The sequence below is a fragment of the Drosophila gunungcola genome, chromosome 3R (genome assembly GCF_025200985.1).
Source record: "Drosophila gunungcola strain Sukarami chromosome 3R, Dgunungcola_SK_2, whole genome shotgun sequence".
NCBI classification, from domain to species: Eukaryota; Metazoa; Arthropoda; class Insecta; order Diptera; family Drosophilidae; genus Drosophila; species Drosophila gunungcola.
Window position 1 is genome coordinate 27,159,644 of NC_069139.1, and position 17,570 is coordinate 27,177,213.

General features: G+C 42.8%; 4 protein-coding genes across 5 annotated transcripts; 3 read left to right on the forward strand and 1 right to left on the reverse strand.

Annotated features, from left to right (window-relative positions):
• Positions 1-62: 62 nt before the first annotated feature.
• Positions 63-13,017, forward strand: LOC128251952 (metastasis-associated protein MTA3). 2 transcript variants are annotated; one of them, XM_052979237.1, is made up of 13 exons: positions 63-308; positions 1,458-1,622; positions 6,192-6,299; positions 6,769-7,100; positions 8,166-8,486; positions 8,548-8,736; positions 8,868-9,137; positions 9,204-9,466; positions 9,978-10,228; positions 10,295-10,648; positions 11,129-11,256; positions 11,319-11,434; positions 11,642-13,017. In XM_052979237.1, the coding sequence occupies exons 1-13, from the start codon at positions 281-283 to the stop codon at positions 11,775-11,777; spliced, it is 2,661 nt and encodes an 886-aa protein (XP_052835197.1). In that variant the 5' UTR covers positions 63-280; the 3' UTR covers positions 11,778-13,017. The 2 variants fall into 2 exon arrangements, with proteins under 2 accessions (XP_052835197.1, XP_052835198.1); XM_052979238.1 differs by lacking the exon at positions 6,192-6,299.
• Positions 13,018-13,479: 462 nt separating this feature from the next.
• On the reverse strand, positions 13,480-14,942 carry LOC128251954 (3-oxoacyl-[acyl-carrier-protein] synthase, mitochondrial). The gene has a single exon (XM_052979243.1). It carries the CDS (start codon positions 14,877-14,879, stop codon positions 13,557-13,559), a length of 1,323 nt encoding a protein of 440 aa, XP_052835203.1. The 5' UTR covers positions 14,880-14,942; the 3' UTR covers positions 13,480-13,556.
• A 222-nt stretch (positions 14,943-15,164) lies between these two features.
• On the forward strand, positions 15,165-16,219 carry LOC128251957 (uncharacterized oxidoreductase TM_0325). The gene has a single exon (XM_052979246.1). It carries the CDS (start codon positions 15,232-15,234, stop codon positions 16,000-16,002), a length of 771 nt encoding a protein of 256 aa, XP_052835206.1. The 5' UTR covers positions 15,165-15,231; the 3' UTR covers positions 16,003-16,219.
• Positions 16,220-16,524: 305 nt separating this feature from the next.
• Positions 16,525-17,545, forward strand: LOC128251955 (uncharacterized oxidoreductase TM_0325). Its single transcript, XM_052979244.1, has one exon. The coding sequence runs from the start codon at positions 16,623-16,625 to the stop codon at positions 17,415-17,417; it is 795 nt and encodes a 264-aa protein (XP_052835204.1). The 5' UTR covers positions 16,525-16,622; the 3' UTR covers positions 17,418-17,545.
• Positions 17,546-17,570: the final 25 nt, after the last annotated feature.

Here is a 17,570-nt window from a genome sequence, read left to right on the forward strand (position 1 = left end):
TATCGATCTATCGATAGTCGAACTATCGTTCTACCAAATGCATCCCTGGTGCAGCTGTTTACTCGGCGTTGTGTGTGTGTGCGTGTATTTTTTAGAGTTGAGTTGTTTCTAAGATGGCGACGAAAAAAACGCGTCTTCTTATGTGAAAAATGCAATCATAACAACTCGACTTTTCAGCTAATAAATGTGCGCTAATTTGAAACAGAACTATTGAAAAACAGTGCTAAGCGTGTGCCGAGTGTTTTACATGTGAAAGTTTTGGTGCGGAAGCGTAGTGAAAATGGCCACAAATATGTATCGAGTCGGAGGTGAGAAAAATTTTCCCGTACTCGCTTTTCTATCATCTTTCGTTATCGGCGCCGCCGTCTCGCAGTGTGCGTGTGTGTTTGCGATTGTGCGTGTGTGTTGTGTCTGAGGAGGCTCTCCAATGAAATAATGAAAGTGCATTATAATTGCCGAAAACCCTTGAGTGGGAGTCTCTCATACACGTGCACGTGTGTGTGTGTGTGTTATCAATCTCTTAAAAGTTCTGCCGGAAGGGAAAAACTTTTTTCTATTTTTTTTTCTAATTCGTGGGGGAGGGGGTCTACTTTTGTGTCGGAGCTGCAGCAAGTGTTTTTGACGTGTTCCAACCGATAAGCATTAGCCTTTGCCTTGCCTGTGTGTGTGTGTGTATATATATTCTAGGGCTGGGAAACGAAATTGCATTTGCATTTTGCCGAATTGTGATCTCCAGATCCGTCCGTTTGTGTGAGTGAGAAAGTGTATCTCATTTTTGAGTGAGCCCACCCGCTTTGTTGTGTTTTCTTATGCTAATGAGCTTTTGAGCATCTTTTCCCCTCCCCCAGTCTCGCACTCCGGTTCTTACGCACTTTTTGACAGCCATCCCGCTCGCACTTAAGCGATGACGTTATTGTGTTGTCTTCACCTGCTTTTCGTATATGCAAGTGCGAGTGTGTTTGTGTTCTTTCGAAATGCAAATGAACTGAGATACGCGAGCGTTCAATTAACAGAATCAAAATAAATAATAATGGTTTTTTCTTGGCGAATTATCTGCTTTATGGCTGAGAACTTTTTTGTCTCCATCATCGCTTTTTGTTTGCCATTTTTAATGGCCACGCACACAGACACACAGCTTTGACTATGCTTTCTCGCTGCTTCCACACTTTCTTTTTCATCTCTCTCTCTATCTATCTTCTATCTTTCTGCATCCCAAAATGTAACAGAAATGCACACGTTATATGTACGATTTTTATGTTTCTGTAATGGTCAACGACAGGTTCCGCTGCAGTTGTTGTAGTTTATGGATGGATAGCCCCATTTGTATTTAATTGGGCTTCTGCTAGTGTTGGTGGCCGCAATTATGAGGCCCATGTATGTGTGTGTGCGTGTACCTGTGACGTATGAATGGAGTTTCCCCCTCTCACGCCACCCACCTTAAATTCTCAATTTTTCAGACTATGTTTACGTTGAGGCTACTACGCCGAATAGTCCCTACTTAATACGACGCATCGAGGAGTTAAACAAAAACCAAACCGGCAATGTGGAGGCGAAGGTCATGTGCTTCTACCGTCGCCGGGATCTACCCAATCCGCTCGTGCAGCTGGCCGACAAACATCAACGTGAGTACAGCCCCTCTAAAAACCTCTTGATATCTTCTGTTAGCCTTAAGTACATATGTATATTTTTTTTGTCAACAAAGTGAGGTTATGTTGCGAAGAGTCGTTGTCGTTGTCGTGGCCTTCAAACAAGTTAAAAGTTAAAACCTGACGAGCAGATCTGCTAAGCACACTTCCACCACAAAACACCAAAAAACCCAGAAGGGGGTTCTGTGTGCAATGTGTCAAGGCATGTGAAAAACCAAGCCGCCCTCCGAACATCCCACCCCACAACCCTAGTCAAACATCCAGAGCAACAAGAACCGCAATGACAGCAACTGTAAAGGCGGAGCGAAAACGGATTTCGTCCAGCATCCGTCGCATCCACATAAATAGGCAGTGGAACCTCCATAGCTGGAACCATAACCACATATTTTGCACAAAAATTGAGTTGTAGGGACATTTATAATAGCCTCATTTCAGCCGTAAATCTATTAGTTTGGATTCCACAGTTTGTTTCCAAACCAGAAATATGTATATTGCGGTCTTATGAGCCTCTTTGCATTATTAAAAATGGATCTGTATGTTTCTTGTGCGGTATTAAAACAGTCTTTAATTGTAAATAAGGAACAACAAAGTTTAAGATCTAGAAGCCAATTCTGTATTATTGTGTCAATGATGATTATTAAACCCGCAAAAGTTTGCGCTAATGATTTTCGACTGTAATGAGCTGAGCTGCACTGTACCCATGATGTGGTTGTTGCTACTTTTGGTTGCTGCTAGGCGGCGCCGGCGTCAATGTGAATGTGATACTCTTGCTTCGGCTGTAGGTAGACCTGCTGTCTACCTCTGAAAAACTGCCACACACAGCCGAACCAACTGACACTGTACTGCTCTGTGTGCACGAAAATGTTCAAGTCAGAAGTTGGGATCTAGAGGGGATTGAGTGGAGTGGAGTGTGGAGCTATGGCAATGTGGCACACGCAGAGAGGCGCGCTTTGCATTCGTGTATACATACACACAGCGCCTTCAACCACTCCCACTGCCTCCCAACAAAAAATAAAAAAAAAATAAAAAAAAACCCAATTGGGTTGAATTTTTGGCTTTGGCCACCCACTCGAATTCGATACGTGACCCCGACGAATATGCGTTTTCCGTGGGGCTGACCCCGGCGTATCACCCAACCCCTGCACTCTCTAAAACCCCCGGCATGCGCTAACAATGCCCATTAACGCAACCCCTTTTGGCCTGAACATCATCGGACCACTGTCATCTTCTTTTATTTATTTTGTTTTTTTTGGACGTTCCACGAGCGCGTTTTTAGATGCGTGCGCCGCCTTTTCGCAACCCACTTGCTAATCAGGCATTTGAAATTAGCGAAAATTAGCGCAAAAAGTCTAAATTTGAAGACTAAGTGTGCCTTGATTCCAACCCCGAAACTTGGACTATGTTGCAATAACAGTCCCAACAAAGTGAGCTTACGTATGCTAAAGCGCAGATACTCTTTACGGAACATGAATAATTTTTATTGTGTTAAAAAGATTTTTTTTGGAAAATGTTTGGTGCTCCGACTTTTGAATAAGTCGGAAAACGGGAAAACATCTATAGTCTTCACTTTAATAAAAAAAATGTAAATGTAAAAAAAATTAATAATAATAAACGTTATAAATAAAAGTATTTGTTCTTTTCATATCCAAATAAAACAAATGGAAAATAATTACATGATTACGTAAACGTAATAGAAAATTTTTTTATGTTTCTAGTACTGTTTATTTATATTAAATAATGAAAAAATATTCTACTGTCCGTAACTCTGCTGTTTAAATTACTCTCCTCACACTGCGTGTAGTGAAGGTCTAGGTGCTAATCTGAATGTCAATAGCAGGCCTTGAACTGTTTAGGGGAGCGGGCAGAGTATACAAAAAACAGGAATGCTCGAAAGGCAAACAAATCCGACAGTTGCCCATCCACCCACTTGTGTGTCCTATCTATGGCCACCAAATAACCACCCACGCTCAAGCCTTCACCCTCCACCACCCTTCGTCTTTCGGATGGTCTCACTTCGTCTTCCGAACAAACCCAAAATACAAATACACAAAAAAACACCTACGCTGCCTCGGCTCTTTTCTGTGACTCCGGAGATGCACCCACGCCCTTAGTCCTTTGGGAAGGTTGGGTTGTCCTGCCCAGCCCCTCACATTTCGCCCCCTTGCGAAATGCGAAACGTACATTTTTTAATCAGCCCAGCGAACTTCTAGGAAAATCATGAGGGCAACAGTAGAATTTTGCTACCCACAAATTCCACGAAAGCTTACATTTATAGATAACGGACGGTTTGTAGTTGCGTCAATAATTTAAAATTTGAAAATAGCGGAAGATATTTAAAATGGTTTTAATTACGGATTTTTTAAGCAAAACACTATTTGTGCACGTATTTGTGTGTTCATACATATGTACATACATATGTAGTTTTAAACAACGTTCAAAAACTATTTGAAATCGTAATGCTAAATGGCATTTAAATTTAAAAACAATTGGAATAAGTAATAACTGATATAATAAATATTGTTGTTAGAAGCTTTATATTCATAAAAGGTGTATTAAAATTACAGTCAGAAAAAATATAACTTCCCTATTTGTTATCTTTTAAAAAAAAAAATTTTTGACATATTTCTAATTTGATAACTCAACAAACAACAACAAATTTCGATTTCTAAATGTCCAGCAGTCTTGGAGTCATCAACTTTGAAAGTTTTATTTGGCTCTGAAGCCAAGTTTCAAATGTTTGTATGGGCTGACTACTTTATGTGGAGAATTTAAGGGTCGCATTTATTATCTTTCGGCATCATTGGCTCAATCTTCGTCTTCGCAATGGGCGACTCCTCGACTGAGTCCATTGGTACGATTTCCACTTCAATGGTTTCGTCACTCAACGACAACTCTATAAAAAACTCGTCCTCACCATGTCGGCTGAGCACTGGTCGGCATTTTGCCAAGGGCAGTTCATCTTGGCATTGCCAGATTTATTGTGGACAACTTCCTTATCGGTTTCGCTATCTTACTCAGAGGAGTTATCTCCAATGCTGGAGTCCGCCGGATGTGGACAGCCCTGCATAGAAGTCAAACTACAGGGGCTCACCATTGAATCCATCGATGGAGCAACAGAGTCTTGCATTAGAAGTTCAAAGCATGTGTAACTGAACGCCAGTCTCCAAAATTAGTTTGACCTGAGCTTTGTCGATCCGCTTGTCCATCTAATTCGATATGGCTTTTGCCAATCGCGTCATGGTTAGTGGAAAAACAGCCTTTTGCTTGAAATACAACATTACATTAAACCGGGTCGATTTGATGTGGTTATCGGACACTGCAATGTTGTATTTCAAGCAAAATTTTCACACACAGAATTCTAGAAAATTGTTATTTTTCTCGATCGACTTGTGAAATGAGTGAAACCGGAAAACTTTATGAAGTTCTATAAATCAAGACTGCCGAACTGATTTTTCAAAGGTAAACTGATTTGTATTTAGGGCAAATTTTTGCTGCTTTGAGATAAGGGGTAATACTTCAGCTCTACAAACTATTATAATAAATGTTGGTGCTGCATAAATCATTTGGGTTTTGAAATTACTTACAAGAGCTTAATATGCAGCAATATATTTTAAAGCCGGAATGGATTCATTTCCTTGCATTCTTCTTAACACCTTTGTAGATGATTTCCATATCTTAGTAAACAAATTTAACTTCTCTATTTGTTTATTTTTTAAAAAAATTGTTTTTGACATATTTATAATTTGAAAGTTTAGAATTACGCTTTTAATTTTATTAAAAATTGGAAAATAGTCTCATACAGCTCCCATGGGAACGATCGAATAATTGAGCTGAAAATCATCATAGCCTCAATGTTTTTAATCAAAATTTACATGTTTTCAAGAATATTTCATTTTTTCACTAGCTGAAAGGGTATATACGAATTTCAGCTGGCCGAAGTTTGCTTCCTTTCTTGTTGTATCTAAAATCTACCACATAAAATGGTGAGCGTAAGGATATGTACATATGAAATCAATCCAAAGCAAATACATCAGAATATTTTATTACCATTAGATTTCTAGCATTGTTTGTACGATATAATGAAAATAAGAAAAAACAACTAATAATAGAGTATAGTTGAAAGGGAGCATTTATTGAGGTGACTGCTTATACATTTTAGCATCTAAAACAGATTGAAGTTCCGTTTGAATTTGTTCGAAAAATTCTATAAAATGGCACAAAATCTCCGTATCGGCACTAAGCAGTTTGGTTTGATTGAGAAAAGAACTTCCGTTGAACTCGGATTCTACAGGCAAATATACGTTTTAGTACATTGACGTGGCATTGTCCCCATTTCTTAGAGTACCTATTTTTCCCCAACGACAACTTCTCTTTGCAAATTCCTTTTCGTACCTGACCTCACTTTCAGCTATCATGTTAATTTATTTATTGTTTAAAATTACTTCTTATGCTTGCAAACATCTACATTGTAAATAAACGTATTTCCCTAATCGCACCAAATCATAATACGAACCATCGAAATACTATAATAACGCAACTCACCAGTGGCCACCGCCGAGGACTCACCGCTGGCGACCAAGCTTAAGAAGACCTGGCTCCGCACACCCGTCGGCGAGGAGCAGGCGGCCCAGGCTGTCCTTGATCCCTCAATAGGTACCACCACCAGATGATTTTTCCAATACTATATGCAACTTCCGTAGTCCCGTAGCTCAAACTCCATTGGGAATGACATTCTATTTAAATATCGATTCCTACCCCCGAACTCCCCTAAATCCTCATCTTTTTGTTTTATGTTTTAAGTAGAGCTCCCTTAGTTATTTCTGTTGTGTAGATTGACTATCTTAGCTGAGTATTGTTTCTTGGGGCCTTATTCTGGTTTATATAGCATAATTTGAAACTTTAAAATCCAGTAATAAATTCTCATATATCAAATTTACGTAATACATTGTATAATTTTTACGTTTGTATAATTTTTTTTAAATGCTCTAGTCAGCATTTAAAGATCTAATAAAAAATGATGATGAGCCAAATCTAAATAACTCAGTGAAAACCAGAATATATTGGCCGTTTAAAAATAATACAACGGTTCGACGTACTCAACGTATTGCATTTGTCCTTTTAGCTGCCTTGGATGAGGAGCGAACCAGTCCGACGCAAGCGTCTGGCGGCGCAGGCTCAGCTGCCGCCAATTCCGGCAGCAACAGCAGCGGCAGCGCCAACAACAACAGCAGCAGCACTGCCAATGCAGGAGGAGGAGCAGGTGGCGCTGGGGGAACAGGAGGCGATGCGGAGAAGGGCGAGGCGCTAACCAGCAAGCAGCGCTACCAGATCAAGCAACGCGAGCTGTTCCTGTCACGCCAAGTCGAGTCGATACCCGCCACACAGATCCGAGGCAAGTGCTCGGTGACGCTGCTCAACGAGACGGAGTCCCTGCAGAGCTATCTCAATAAAGACGTGAGTTGGTACCAGCCTCAGACAGGCGGTTTTTGTTCTTAGCAGGAAACTGGTTAAGAAATGGGTCGTAGTTCTTAAAATCTTAGAGTTTTAGACAGAAATAAAACTGTTTTAAATCCTTTACTCGTGGAGTATAAAAAGTATGTACGTTTCCAACCGTATACAAAAAATACAGATATGTATATTCCTTTCCAGGTTAACTAGCCGCGTTAATCTACCCATGTCCGTATGTCTGTGCTTAAGAACATCGAGTCAATTTTCCTTATCGCAAAATTACTTCAAAGTTTATTGTTGGAAACACTGGTGTAGGTTTTTTTTCGCTTTTTTGATAGTTTACACACTTTCAAAAATATCCAGTGAAAGAAAATAACTCATCAATAAATTAACCGATCAACTGTTATCGAAATTAGTATTAAGTATACTTGAATGACTTCAAAACTTTTTGGGTGGTTAGAAAATGTCAATTTGGCATTACAAAGAAGTCAATTTTGTAATCCCAAAAAAATTTTTTTTTTAACAATTTTAAATTTTTTAATTTAATTTAATTTATTTTCCGCTACTTATTTGGCCGGAATCATGTCAGCATTTAAGGTATATTTTTTCAAGCACCTCCAAAAACGCAGCATAGACCAACCAAAAAAAAAAATCTTTAAATTATGTTGAAAATAAGGACTAATTTAAAAAAATGTTATAGGTTACACTGAGATAGCTTTTTAGGAAAGTAAAGTCAAATTTAATCAGCGACGTCATTGTAAGCAGTCAGATATGCTTTCAAATATGTTGTAAACAAGAGATGGCGCTTTCGACTTTTGGGTTTGCTGCGCTATTAGAATTGTTGGCGCCATCTACTGGAGGAATATTTATTTTGAAATAGGATAATAGAGTAGGGTGTTGGTAATATTCGGTGCACTCTCGTACGTAACGTTTTTTCTTAGCTATCCTTAAATGCTATATCAGTGTAACCCATAAAAAGTGTGAGCTATCTTTTGTTTCAAAACCAGTTTGTATCCCTGGCTCAAAGACAAGCTAAAGTACGACTGAAATTTGTTTCATATCTATCTGCAGGACACATTCTTCTACTGTCTGGTGTTCGATCCGAATCAGAAGACGCTGCTCGCTGACAAGGGCGAGATCCGGGTCGGCAGTCGCTATCAATGTGATATACCCGCCAAGCTCAAGGACACCGCCACGGACGAGCGCAAGCTGGAGGAACTGGAGTCCCTGGTGTGGACGCCGGAGCACAGCCTGACTGACCGCAAGATCGACCAGTTCCTCGTCGTCTCGCGCTCCATTGGCACGTTTGCTCGCGCCCTCGATTGCAGCAGTTCGGTGAAGCAGCCCTCGCTACATATGTCCGCCGCGGCGGCCAGCAGGGACATAACCCTGGTGAGTGGCCTTCGGATGTCCATAGTGAATGAGATCTTTATTAATTTTGGTGCCATTACAGTTTCACGCAATGAACATTCTGCATAAGCACGAGTACTCGATTGAGGAGTCTATGTCCTCGCTAGTTCCTTCCACTGGTCCGGTGCTCTGCCGCGATGAAATCGAGGACTGGAGCGCATCGGAGGCGAATCTGTTTGAAGAGGCGCTGGACAAATATGGCAAAGACTTTAATGACATTCGACAAGATTTCGTAAGTGCTTAGACACATTTGATTGGGTCGTCCAGATGTGAAGGGAATATCTTTGATTAATGTCATTAAGCAATCTCAATTGTTCAATGGCAAAAAGTTTTAACCTTCCCTATTGAACATTTGTATCACAGCTGCCTTGGAAAACGCTGAAACAAATCATCGAGTACTACTATATGTGGAAGACCACCGATCGGTATGTGCAGCAGAAGCGGGTTAAGGCCGTGGAGGCGGAGCTGAAGCTCAAGCAGGTCTACATACCGCAATACAACAACAACGGCAAGGGCAATGGAGCTGCCGTGAAGGCGAGCGGAGGGATTTACAATGGAACCACAAACGGGAGCACCGATCTCTCCAACAATGGCAAACCCTGCGAATCGTGCGGAGCAACAAAATCATCACAGGTACAGCCACGGGTTAAAATACCATTGGCTGACGACGATCTTATCCATGTTTCTTATCCCCCACAGTGGAACTCGGTCAACAGTGGGCACAGTACGTGTCGTTTGTGCCAGAGCTGCTGGGAGTACTGGCGGAAGTACGGCAGTATGAAGTCGGCGACCAAGGGCGATGGCGGCGACAGCGAGGCCAAAAAGAAGGCTTCAGCTGCAGTGACGACGCCGTCAGCCACGTCAGCGGGAGCGGGAGCAGGACCAGCCACAACGCCCACGACTGTAGTCGACCTCAACGACGACGACAAAATCAGTGATCTAACCAATCGTCAGTTGCACAGGTAGGTGCACTCTGAAAAAGATTAGACCTGAAACTAACAAAAATCAAACTGAAAATTTGCTGAACTTGTTAATTACTTCAAAGGGATTTTTAACTTATTCTATTTCTAAAACATTTTGCTCTTGGGAAATTCGTTTTGAGGGTTTGTTAACTAAAGGAATATTAAATTGGGAAATTTATTTTGTTCAATAATTTTTTCTCATAAAATAAGTCTAAAATAGTAAAATAACATCGTTTAGTAAAAAGCAAATTCTATTATTGTTTACTTGTCACTGGTTGCATTTAAAAAAGAAACAGTAAAATTTTGTACAAAAATATACATATTTTATAAACTATATTTGTATTGCTTTATAACAATCCTTCTTATTAATCATATTTACAATTAAAAAGAAGAAATTGCCTGATTTGAGTTCAATTTCGAGTTTGTACAAGCGAAATCTGGACTTTTTATTTGCTCTTACAAGGTTTTTGATTGCGTAACAAGTGCTTATGATCATTTGCCTTTTCTACAGATGTTCTATTGTCAATTGCGGCAAGGAGTTCAAGCTGAAGACCCACCTGGCCCGCCACTATGCGCAAGCGCATGGCATCGCAATCAGCTCCGGATCGCCACGGCCCATCATGAAGACGCGCACTGCCTTCTACTTGCATACCAATCCCATGACCCGAGTGGCGCGCGCCATTTGCCGCAGCATCGTTAAGCCGAAGAAGGCGGCGCGGCAGAGTGCGTACGCCATCAACGCCTTGCTGGTGAAACAAGAATGTAAGTCTGATGGAAATTGACATTTGGAGTGAGCCGTTTTAACCTTTGTTCGATTTTCTGTACCAGTTACGAATCGTATTAGTGGAAAATCGCAGGCGGAAATCAAGAAGCTGCTCTTGCTGAAGCCCAAGGATCGGGGCAGTGTCACCAAGATTGCCAACCGTCTAGGTGCGCCGGGCAGCGGACCACATGAATGGCTCATACTGACGCCCAAGGACAAAATGCCGCTGCCACTTGTCGTCTCGTTCCCCAAACCCCCAAAGGCGCCGGATGGCAGCTTAGTGTACGACCGGGTGCCCAACAAGTCCCCCGACGTTGTGGCCGTGCCGGCTGATAAGGAGCTAACCATAATTCCAACGCAAGCCACGTCGACGATACGAAAGCGGGCGCACGAGGAGCAGCAGCTGAACGGCACTGAAGGTAGGTTCCACGTTATCTCACATATCTCAAATCGTAAATCAAGAGCTTAAGTTTGTCAAGGAATTTGAAAGGACATATTATTTGCTCAGTTGTTATTTTGCACTATTTACAGAAAAAATGTTTTGCTTTTAAAAGGGCAGAATAGTTTCCGAGGTTGAAAATAAAACAGATTTTTTCGATTTTTTTTTCTCATTTCTGGGTGAATTGGCGCTGAGAAAACAAACTCAAGCTTACATGTAATAAATAGTATTTTTTGTAAGAATTTAAACAAAGCATGGTAAAAACTGTACTCGTGGAACAATAGATGTAACAGGATCCAGTGTATTCGTCACTGGGATTACCGATCAGCATTAATTGCGGAGTGCATAACTTTATTAGCATTAGGTTTTACCCATCGTATTTGTTTTAGATGTATCATTGCTTATAGGAGAACAGCGTTCATCTTGTTTTATTCTTACTAATTGAGTTCTCCCATTGCAGTTACTATAGTTCCCAGTGGACCCCCTGCCAAGCGTCCCAATAAGGACCCCATGCCCTCGCATTGCCCCAGTCCCGAACAGTTTGCGGCTATGATGGCGGCATCTGGACAACCGCTCTCCAGGCATCATGTGAGTAAAACCCCGATTTTGTCTGGCTTAGTTAATACTGACTGTAACTATTCGTCTTTCAGCTTAATGGCAAACAAAAGATTGCGCAGATGGCCCGTGGTGGCAATGGACGCAAACAGGTCATCAGTTGGATGGATGCTCCGGACGATGTTTACTTTAGAGCCAACGACACACACAAGTGAGAAATAATAAGTTACAAAATACCTGCTTTTTCTGTTTCTACTTTTGCAAAATTTTTGTGTAATTTTGATTTATTATTTTAATAAAAAAGAACAGATTTTGTTTTTTAATATTTTAACTTTTTGCAAGCCAATTTTATGTTTGTTTTTACGTTAAACATGAAACCCGATAATCAAAGTCCTAATAATCGTATTCTTTTTTCCAGAAAATCGCGAAAAATACTCTCCGCCGTAGATCTGCGCCGCGCGGCGCGCAAACCATGGCGCACACTGCCCATCAAGCCTGCGGCACCTGAGCCGAGTAGCAGGCCCATTGAATCACAAATCGTCATACTGGACTGACCATCGCCGGCAAACACATTAGCAACATCAGCAGCATCTGCAACCAAGTTGTTATCGTCTTCAGCAAACAGATTCGAGCAGCAACATCCTCCATTTCCATACACCATGGATGCACTGCTTAACTAGTGAGCATTCTCTGGTTTAACGGGCTTGCCATGTACATACCCCCGCAGCATAGAAGCACACAGACGTGTGGCCAGGCATTCGACTTAGGATCAGTGTAGTTACAGCATCACTGTATGACAACAGCAACCGATAGCAACCACAAAACCACTTTATTAGCGCTTAAATAGATGTCTTTTTAAAAACAAATAGTAAGATAATAAGTGTTAAGGGTCTGTAGTAACAGTAACAGAACGCGAGAACAACAAAATATTTATATATATTTTATATATTTTTTTAAATTTAAAATCTCAATACACCGAACGCAAACACACACACTGACTGCACTTTCGCTGTGAAAGTGTAGGCATCAAAGCATGAAACTCAAAAGTTCGTTTATTTCTTTAGTATACAAAGCATTTGAATTGATTTTTTTTAACATTTGCTTGTAAGTTCTTGAGATCTATGTTCTGTCGCTCTTTCAAACCGCGATTCAAAGTTCCACGTTTAATTTCCTAAGCCTAACCCTAGCTAAGAACCAGATACGTAATTATGAAATTGAAAGGCCTCCATAAGTTTTTAAATACGTTTCAGTCCAGATTTGAATTATATGCATATAAAAAGCCGAAAGATATATTCAAAATTGTTTGAATGCTTTAAATTGAGGAGTGAAGAAATTTAATATTGTTAATGAATGTGGACAAGCTAAATTAAATAAATGAAAACCCATAAATTACGCTGTAACTAATAACGGAAACTTCGAAAACAAATTGTACAGTAAAAGATATAACGTTAAAATTCGAATAAAATGTATTTTCATAATTTATGTAAACAAACGAAAGTTCGGTCACTTAAAGAGCTATCACACACACGCCTACACCCTACACAACCCGCACAACACACCCACATATAGCATATTATTTACGCATATAAATTAGTATGAATCTAAGCCGCATATACATTTAAAAATGTATGAATAACACGAAGACAGCGTGGAAGCTAACAAAGAATGTCTAAAGGTAGAGCAGCAGGGCAGGCGGAAACCAGCAGATCATAAACAGAAAACCAATAAAATTAAATGATTATGAAGAAGATTCGATTGTAAGCCAACATACTTTTAACTTTACGACCTAAGCAATTTTGTAAAATAAAAACACTTCAAATTAAAACACTTAGTTAAGTCAAAAGAAGAGGACGGATCGAATGCTGCAACTATTGTCAAATTCAGGCCCATGACCACAGCAAAAGCCGCTCGAAAGTTTAACCAGCAATCAATTGTTTGTTTGTTCTTATTTATTTTCACAAACATCCAAACTTAAAACATAATCTACCAAAAGCCGGCGACTCCAAGCAGCGAAAACAGCAATAACAAACAGAGAGACAAGCAACAGAAGCAAATCAAACAGAGCTATATACATAATTATATACCTATATATATATATTATATACAGATATACAATATAACAGTACATACATTGCGCATTGGAACATAACAGTACGCATAAACATTTTTACAGAGCAAGAAACTGACGAAAACGACGACGACGGGCGAGACAAGCAACCGAAAAAAGTTTTCCAAATAAAGTTTTAAAACTAAACATTTTTCCTAAAAATATGCAAACATTTGAGGATTTTATTTACGACGGTCTTTACAAAATAGTTAACAATTCTTAGCTCCTATTCGGAGTAGCTAGCAATGCACAGGGAGGCATTGGTTCCTCCAAAACCAAAGGAATTCTTGAGGGCAATGCGACGTTTTTGATCTGGTGACCATTCGGTTGTTTCTCTGACCACATTGACGTCCACATCCAGTTGCTCTATGTTGATGGACGGCGGCAGCTTGTTCTCCGCACAGGCGAGCACCACAAAAAGGGCTTCCAGATTGCCGGAGGAGCCCAGCAGGTGTCCATGGGCTCCCTTTGTGGAGGAAACCCTCACCTGAGGCGTGTGGTCGCCAAACACCCGTCCTATGGCGTGCGATTCGATACGATCCCCAGTGGGCGTGGAGGTCGCGTGAGCATTCACATAGGTGATGTTATCGGGAGCAATCCCAGCATCCCGAATCGCCCGCTTCATGGCCAATGTTGCCCCAGCCCCGTCCTCGCTGGGCGAGGTTATGTGATAGGCATCGCCGGACAGTCCGTAGCCCAGAATCTCGGCCAGGATAGGGGCTCCTCGGGCGCGAGCATGCTCCAGTTCCTCCAGCAGAAGGACAGCTGCTCCCTCCCCCATCACAAAGCCATCCCGGGACTTGTCGAAGGGTCTGGAGGCCACCGCCGGATTGTCGTTAAAGGCGGTGCTCAAAGCCCGCAACCTGCAGAATCCGGCAATGGAAAGGGGATCTATGCAGGCCTCGCCACTTCCCGCCAGCATCACATCCGCATCTCCGTTGCGGATAAACCGCATTGCATCGCCCAGCGCATGGGCTCCCGTGGCGCAGGCTGTGGACACCGAGTGGTTGGGTCCTCTCAGGCCGTGCCGCATGCTGATGTGGCCACACGCCATGCTGGGCAGGAGCCTGGGCACAAAGAAGGGGCTAACTCTGTTGTAGCCGCGCTGCAGCTGGTTCCAGGCTCCATAGACTTCGGCCAGGTCGAACATGCCCATGCCCACACAGACGCCGAAGCGCTCCCGCTGCTCCTCGCTCAGTTCCTTGGGGTTCAGCTTGCCGGTGGCCAGGGCCTCCTCCGCCGCCAGAACAGCCAACTGGGTGGCGGGGCTCATCAGCTTGATGTCCGACTTGGTCAGGTGCTGGTCCAACTGCAGGTTATCCCTTGAGATTTGCGCCGCCACCTGGCAGGGCAGTCCCTTGAACTCCGGTCCCAGCCGGGAGATTGCCGACTCGCCGGCCAGGATGCGTCGCCAGGAATCTGCGCCATTGTTGGCCAGCGGTGTGACCGCTCCACTTCCCGTGACCACCACTCGCCGGCGGCCAGCTTGCGTGGATGAGTTCCGCACTTGGTGGTGGACCAATGGATTGCAATTCCTTAAGAAACGCATTTCGATGTTTACATGATCATTTCAGTGGGACCGTCCTCGACCGTTGAAATAATCCTACTGGCTCAGACTGAAAAATACCAAAAAATACCAACAACTAACTAAAATTAATTATTTATTTTTAAAAATCTGTTATAATACATTTCGATTTTATTAAAATGTAATATTTATTTGAGAACAAAATAATTTTTAAAAAAATATATTTATCATTTTTCAATTACTTTAATAAATTTGTAAGTTATCAGATTATCAATTCAACTGTTTTTTACACAAAAAAATTGTATGTCTGGAATACCCCTAATAAAATCAGCAAGATGCGCCCAGAGCTTGAGATCCCCTTACATAATTCTGCACCATGAATTTCGCCGGTAAAGTTGTTCTAATTACGGGAGCGAGCTCCGGAATTGGCGCTGCCACCGCCGTTAAGTTCGCCAAGTATGGAGCTTGCTTGGCGCTGAATGGACGCAATGCGGAGAACCTCAAGAAGGTGGCCGATGAGTGCAGCAAAGTGGGACAATCGCCGCCAGCTCTGATGGTTGGCGACATCGCCAAGGAGGCGGACACCCAGAGGATCTGGACGGAGACGCTCGATAAGTATGGCAGGCTGGACGTGCTGGTCAACAATGCCGGTATCCTCGAGACGGGCACCATCGAGAACACCAGTCTGGAGCAATATGATCGGGTGATGAACACCAACCTGCGGGCGATCTATCACCTGACCATGCTGGCCACTCCGGAGCTGGTGAAGACCAAGGGCAACATCGTGAACGTGTCCAGTGTCAATGGCATACGATCCTTTCCCGGCGTCCTAGCCTACAACATATCCAAAATGGGCGTGGACCAGCTGACCCGCTGCGTGGCCCTGGAGCTGGCCTCCAAGGGTGTGCGGGTCAACTGTGTGAACCCCGGCGTGACGGTAACCAACCTGCATTCCCGCGGCGGCATGGATCCGGAGACGTACGAGAAGTTCCTGGAGCACTCGAAGTCCACCCATGCCCTGGGTCGTCCCGGGGATGTCAGCGAGGTGGCTGCGGCCATTGCCTTCCTGGCCAGCGATGAGGCCAGCTTCAGCACTGGCGTCAGCCTGCCCGTCGATGGAGGTCGCCATGCCATGTGCCCACGCTAAATCCGGAGGATATGGGCTGTGAACCACCCATGCATGGTCTTTTCCATGTGTAAATGCATTTAAAACGCAGCTTTACTTGTTATTCTCAATTTCTTATTGTTTTGTTGTAAATCAAACTGATTACCGTCGATCTTAACATCTCTGTTCAAAACACCCCTCAAATAGCTTTAATAAAAATTAATATTTTTTAACGCAATAAAATTGCATAGCACCCATATTGTAATGGTTTGTGGATAACTTATAAGAATTTAATAATTAGTAAGAAAGAGAAATGCTAAAATTCATTAAGAATCTAGGAAAAGTTTAATATTGTTTCATGCTTATAAATATATATGTATTTATATCCCTATATCTACATACGTATATTATATATTGGGCGTATATTTCCAAAAACTGTCATAAATTTTCATGTCATAGATAATGTTTGTGGCCAGATTGGGAATCTGCACAGGAAAATAAACTTTGAAAGTAATGCTGTAAATTTGTAAGAGTGTTATATTAATAAAAAATTACAACCATTTTTTTAACAAACGCGACCAATAATCAGTTAGCAATGATCAAGTTGTATTTCCCCGTAGAGTCATTTTCGTAGCTAAAGTTTTTGGCCACAACTCGGTTCGATGGGCAGCAAGGGCAAGGTGGGTCTAGACTTCTCCGGCAAGGTGGTGCTGATCACGGGCGCAGCCTCCGGGATCGGGGCCGCCACGGCGGAAATGTTCTCCAAACTGGGGGCGTGTCTGGCGCTGGTGGACAGGGAGGAGGAGGGCCTTCTCTGCCTGATGAAGAGGTGCATGGAGACGGGAAATGAGCCGTACGGCATAGCCGGAGATCTGCTCAAGACGGCGGAGATCGAGTGCATTGCGAGGAAGACTACGGAGCGCTTCGACGGGAAACTGGACGTACTGGTGAATGGGGCGGGCGTCTGGTCCACGGGCACGCTGCAGGGCACGGAACTGGCCGCCTTCACGCACTTCATGGAGGCCAACGTGCGGTCGGGGTTCTACCTGACCAAGTTGTTGCTCCCCCAGCTGCTCCAGAGCAGGGGCAGCATCGTGAACGTGTCCAGTGTCTGTGGACTGCGCGCCTTCCCCAACCAAGTGGCCTACAACATGAGCAAGGCGGCCGTGGACCAGTTCACCCGATCCCTGGCTCTGGACCTGGGACCCCACGGAGTCCGGGTGAACGCAGTCAATCCGGGGCTTATACGCACTAATCTGCATAAGGCCGGCGGCATGGACGAGCACAGCTATGCGGAGTTTCTGGAGCTCTCAAAAAAAACTCATGCCCTGGGCAGGATTGGGGAGCCCACGGAGGTGGCGTCCGCCATTTGTTTCTTGGCCAGCGAACTGGCCAGCTTTGTGACCGGAGTTACTCTTCCCGTGGACGGCGGCAAACAGGTTATGTGTCCCCTTTAATATCTGCCAAGGATTCCTGTTCACGCGAAAGAGGTCCTTGTCATTTGTTGCCCGCCTTATAAAATCATAACCATAAATATTCAAAATTCTTAGTTTAAAGTTTAAAAATAAATTAGAGTCAAAAATTCTACAGGATCTTTTTTAATATGTCTG

What these genes read in the sequence shown, in the direction of transcription:
- LOC128251954 (XM_052979243.1), bottom strand. Translation starts at nt 14,879, where the DNA reads ATGCGTTTCTTAAGGAATTGCAATCCATTGGTCCACCACCAAGTGCGG.
- LOC128251955 (XM_052979244.1), top strand. Translation starts at nt 16,623, where the DNA reads ATGGGCAGCAAGGGCAAGGTGGGTCTAGACTTCTCCGGCAAGGTGGTG.
- LOC128251957 (XM_052979246.1), top strand. Translation starts at nt 15,232, where the DNA reads ATGAATTTCGCCGGTAAAGTTGTTCTAATTACGGGAGCGAGCTCCGGA.
- LOC128251952 (XM_052979237.1), top strand. Translation starts at nt 281, where the DNA reads ATGGCCACAAATATGTATCGAGTCGGAG. An exon ending in CCAGCAGGGACATAACCCTG is followed by an intron (nt 8,487 to 8,547) that starts GTGAGTGGCCTT and finishes GTGCCATTACAG; the next exon opens with TTTCACGCAATGAACATTCT. An exon ending in CTTGCTGGTGAAACAAGAAT is followed by an intron (nt 10,229 to 10,294) that starts GTAAGTCTGATG and finishes TTTCTGTACCAG; the next exon opens with TTACGAATCGTATTAGTGGA.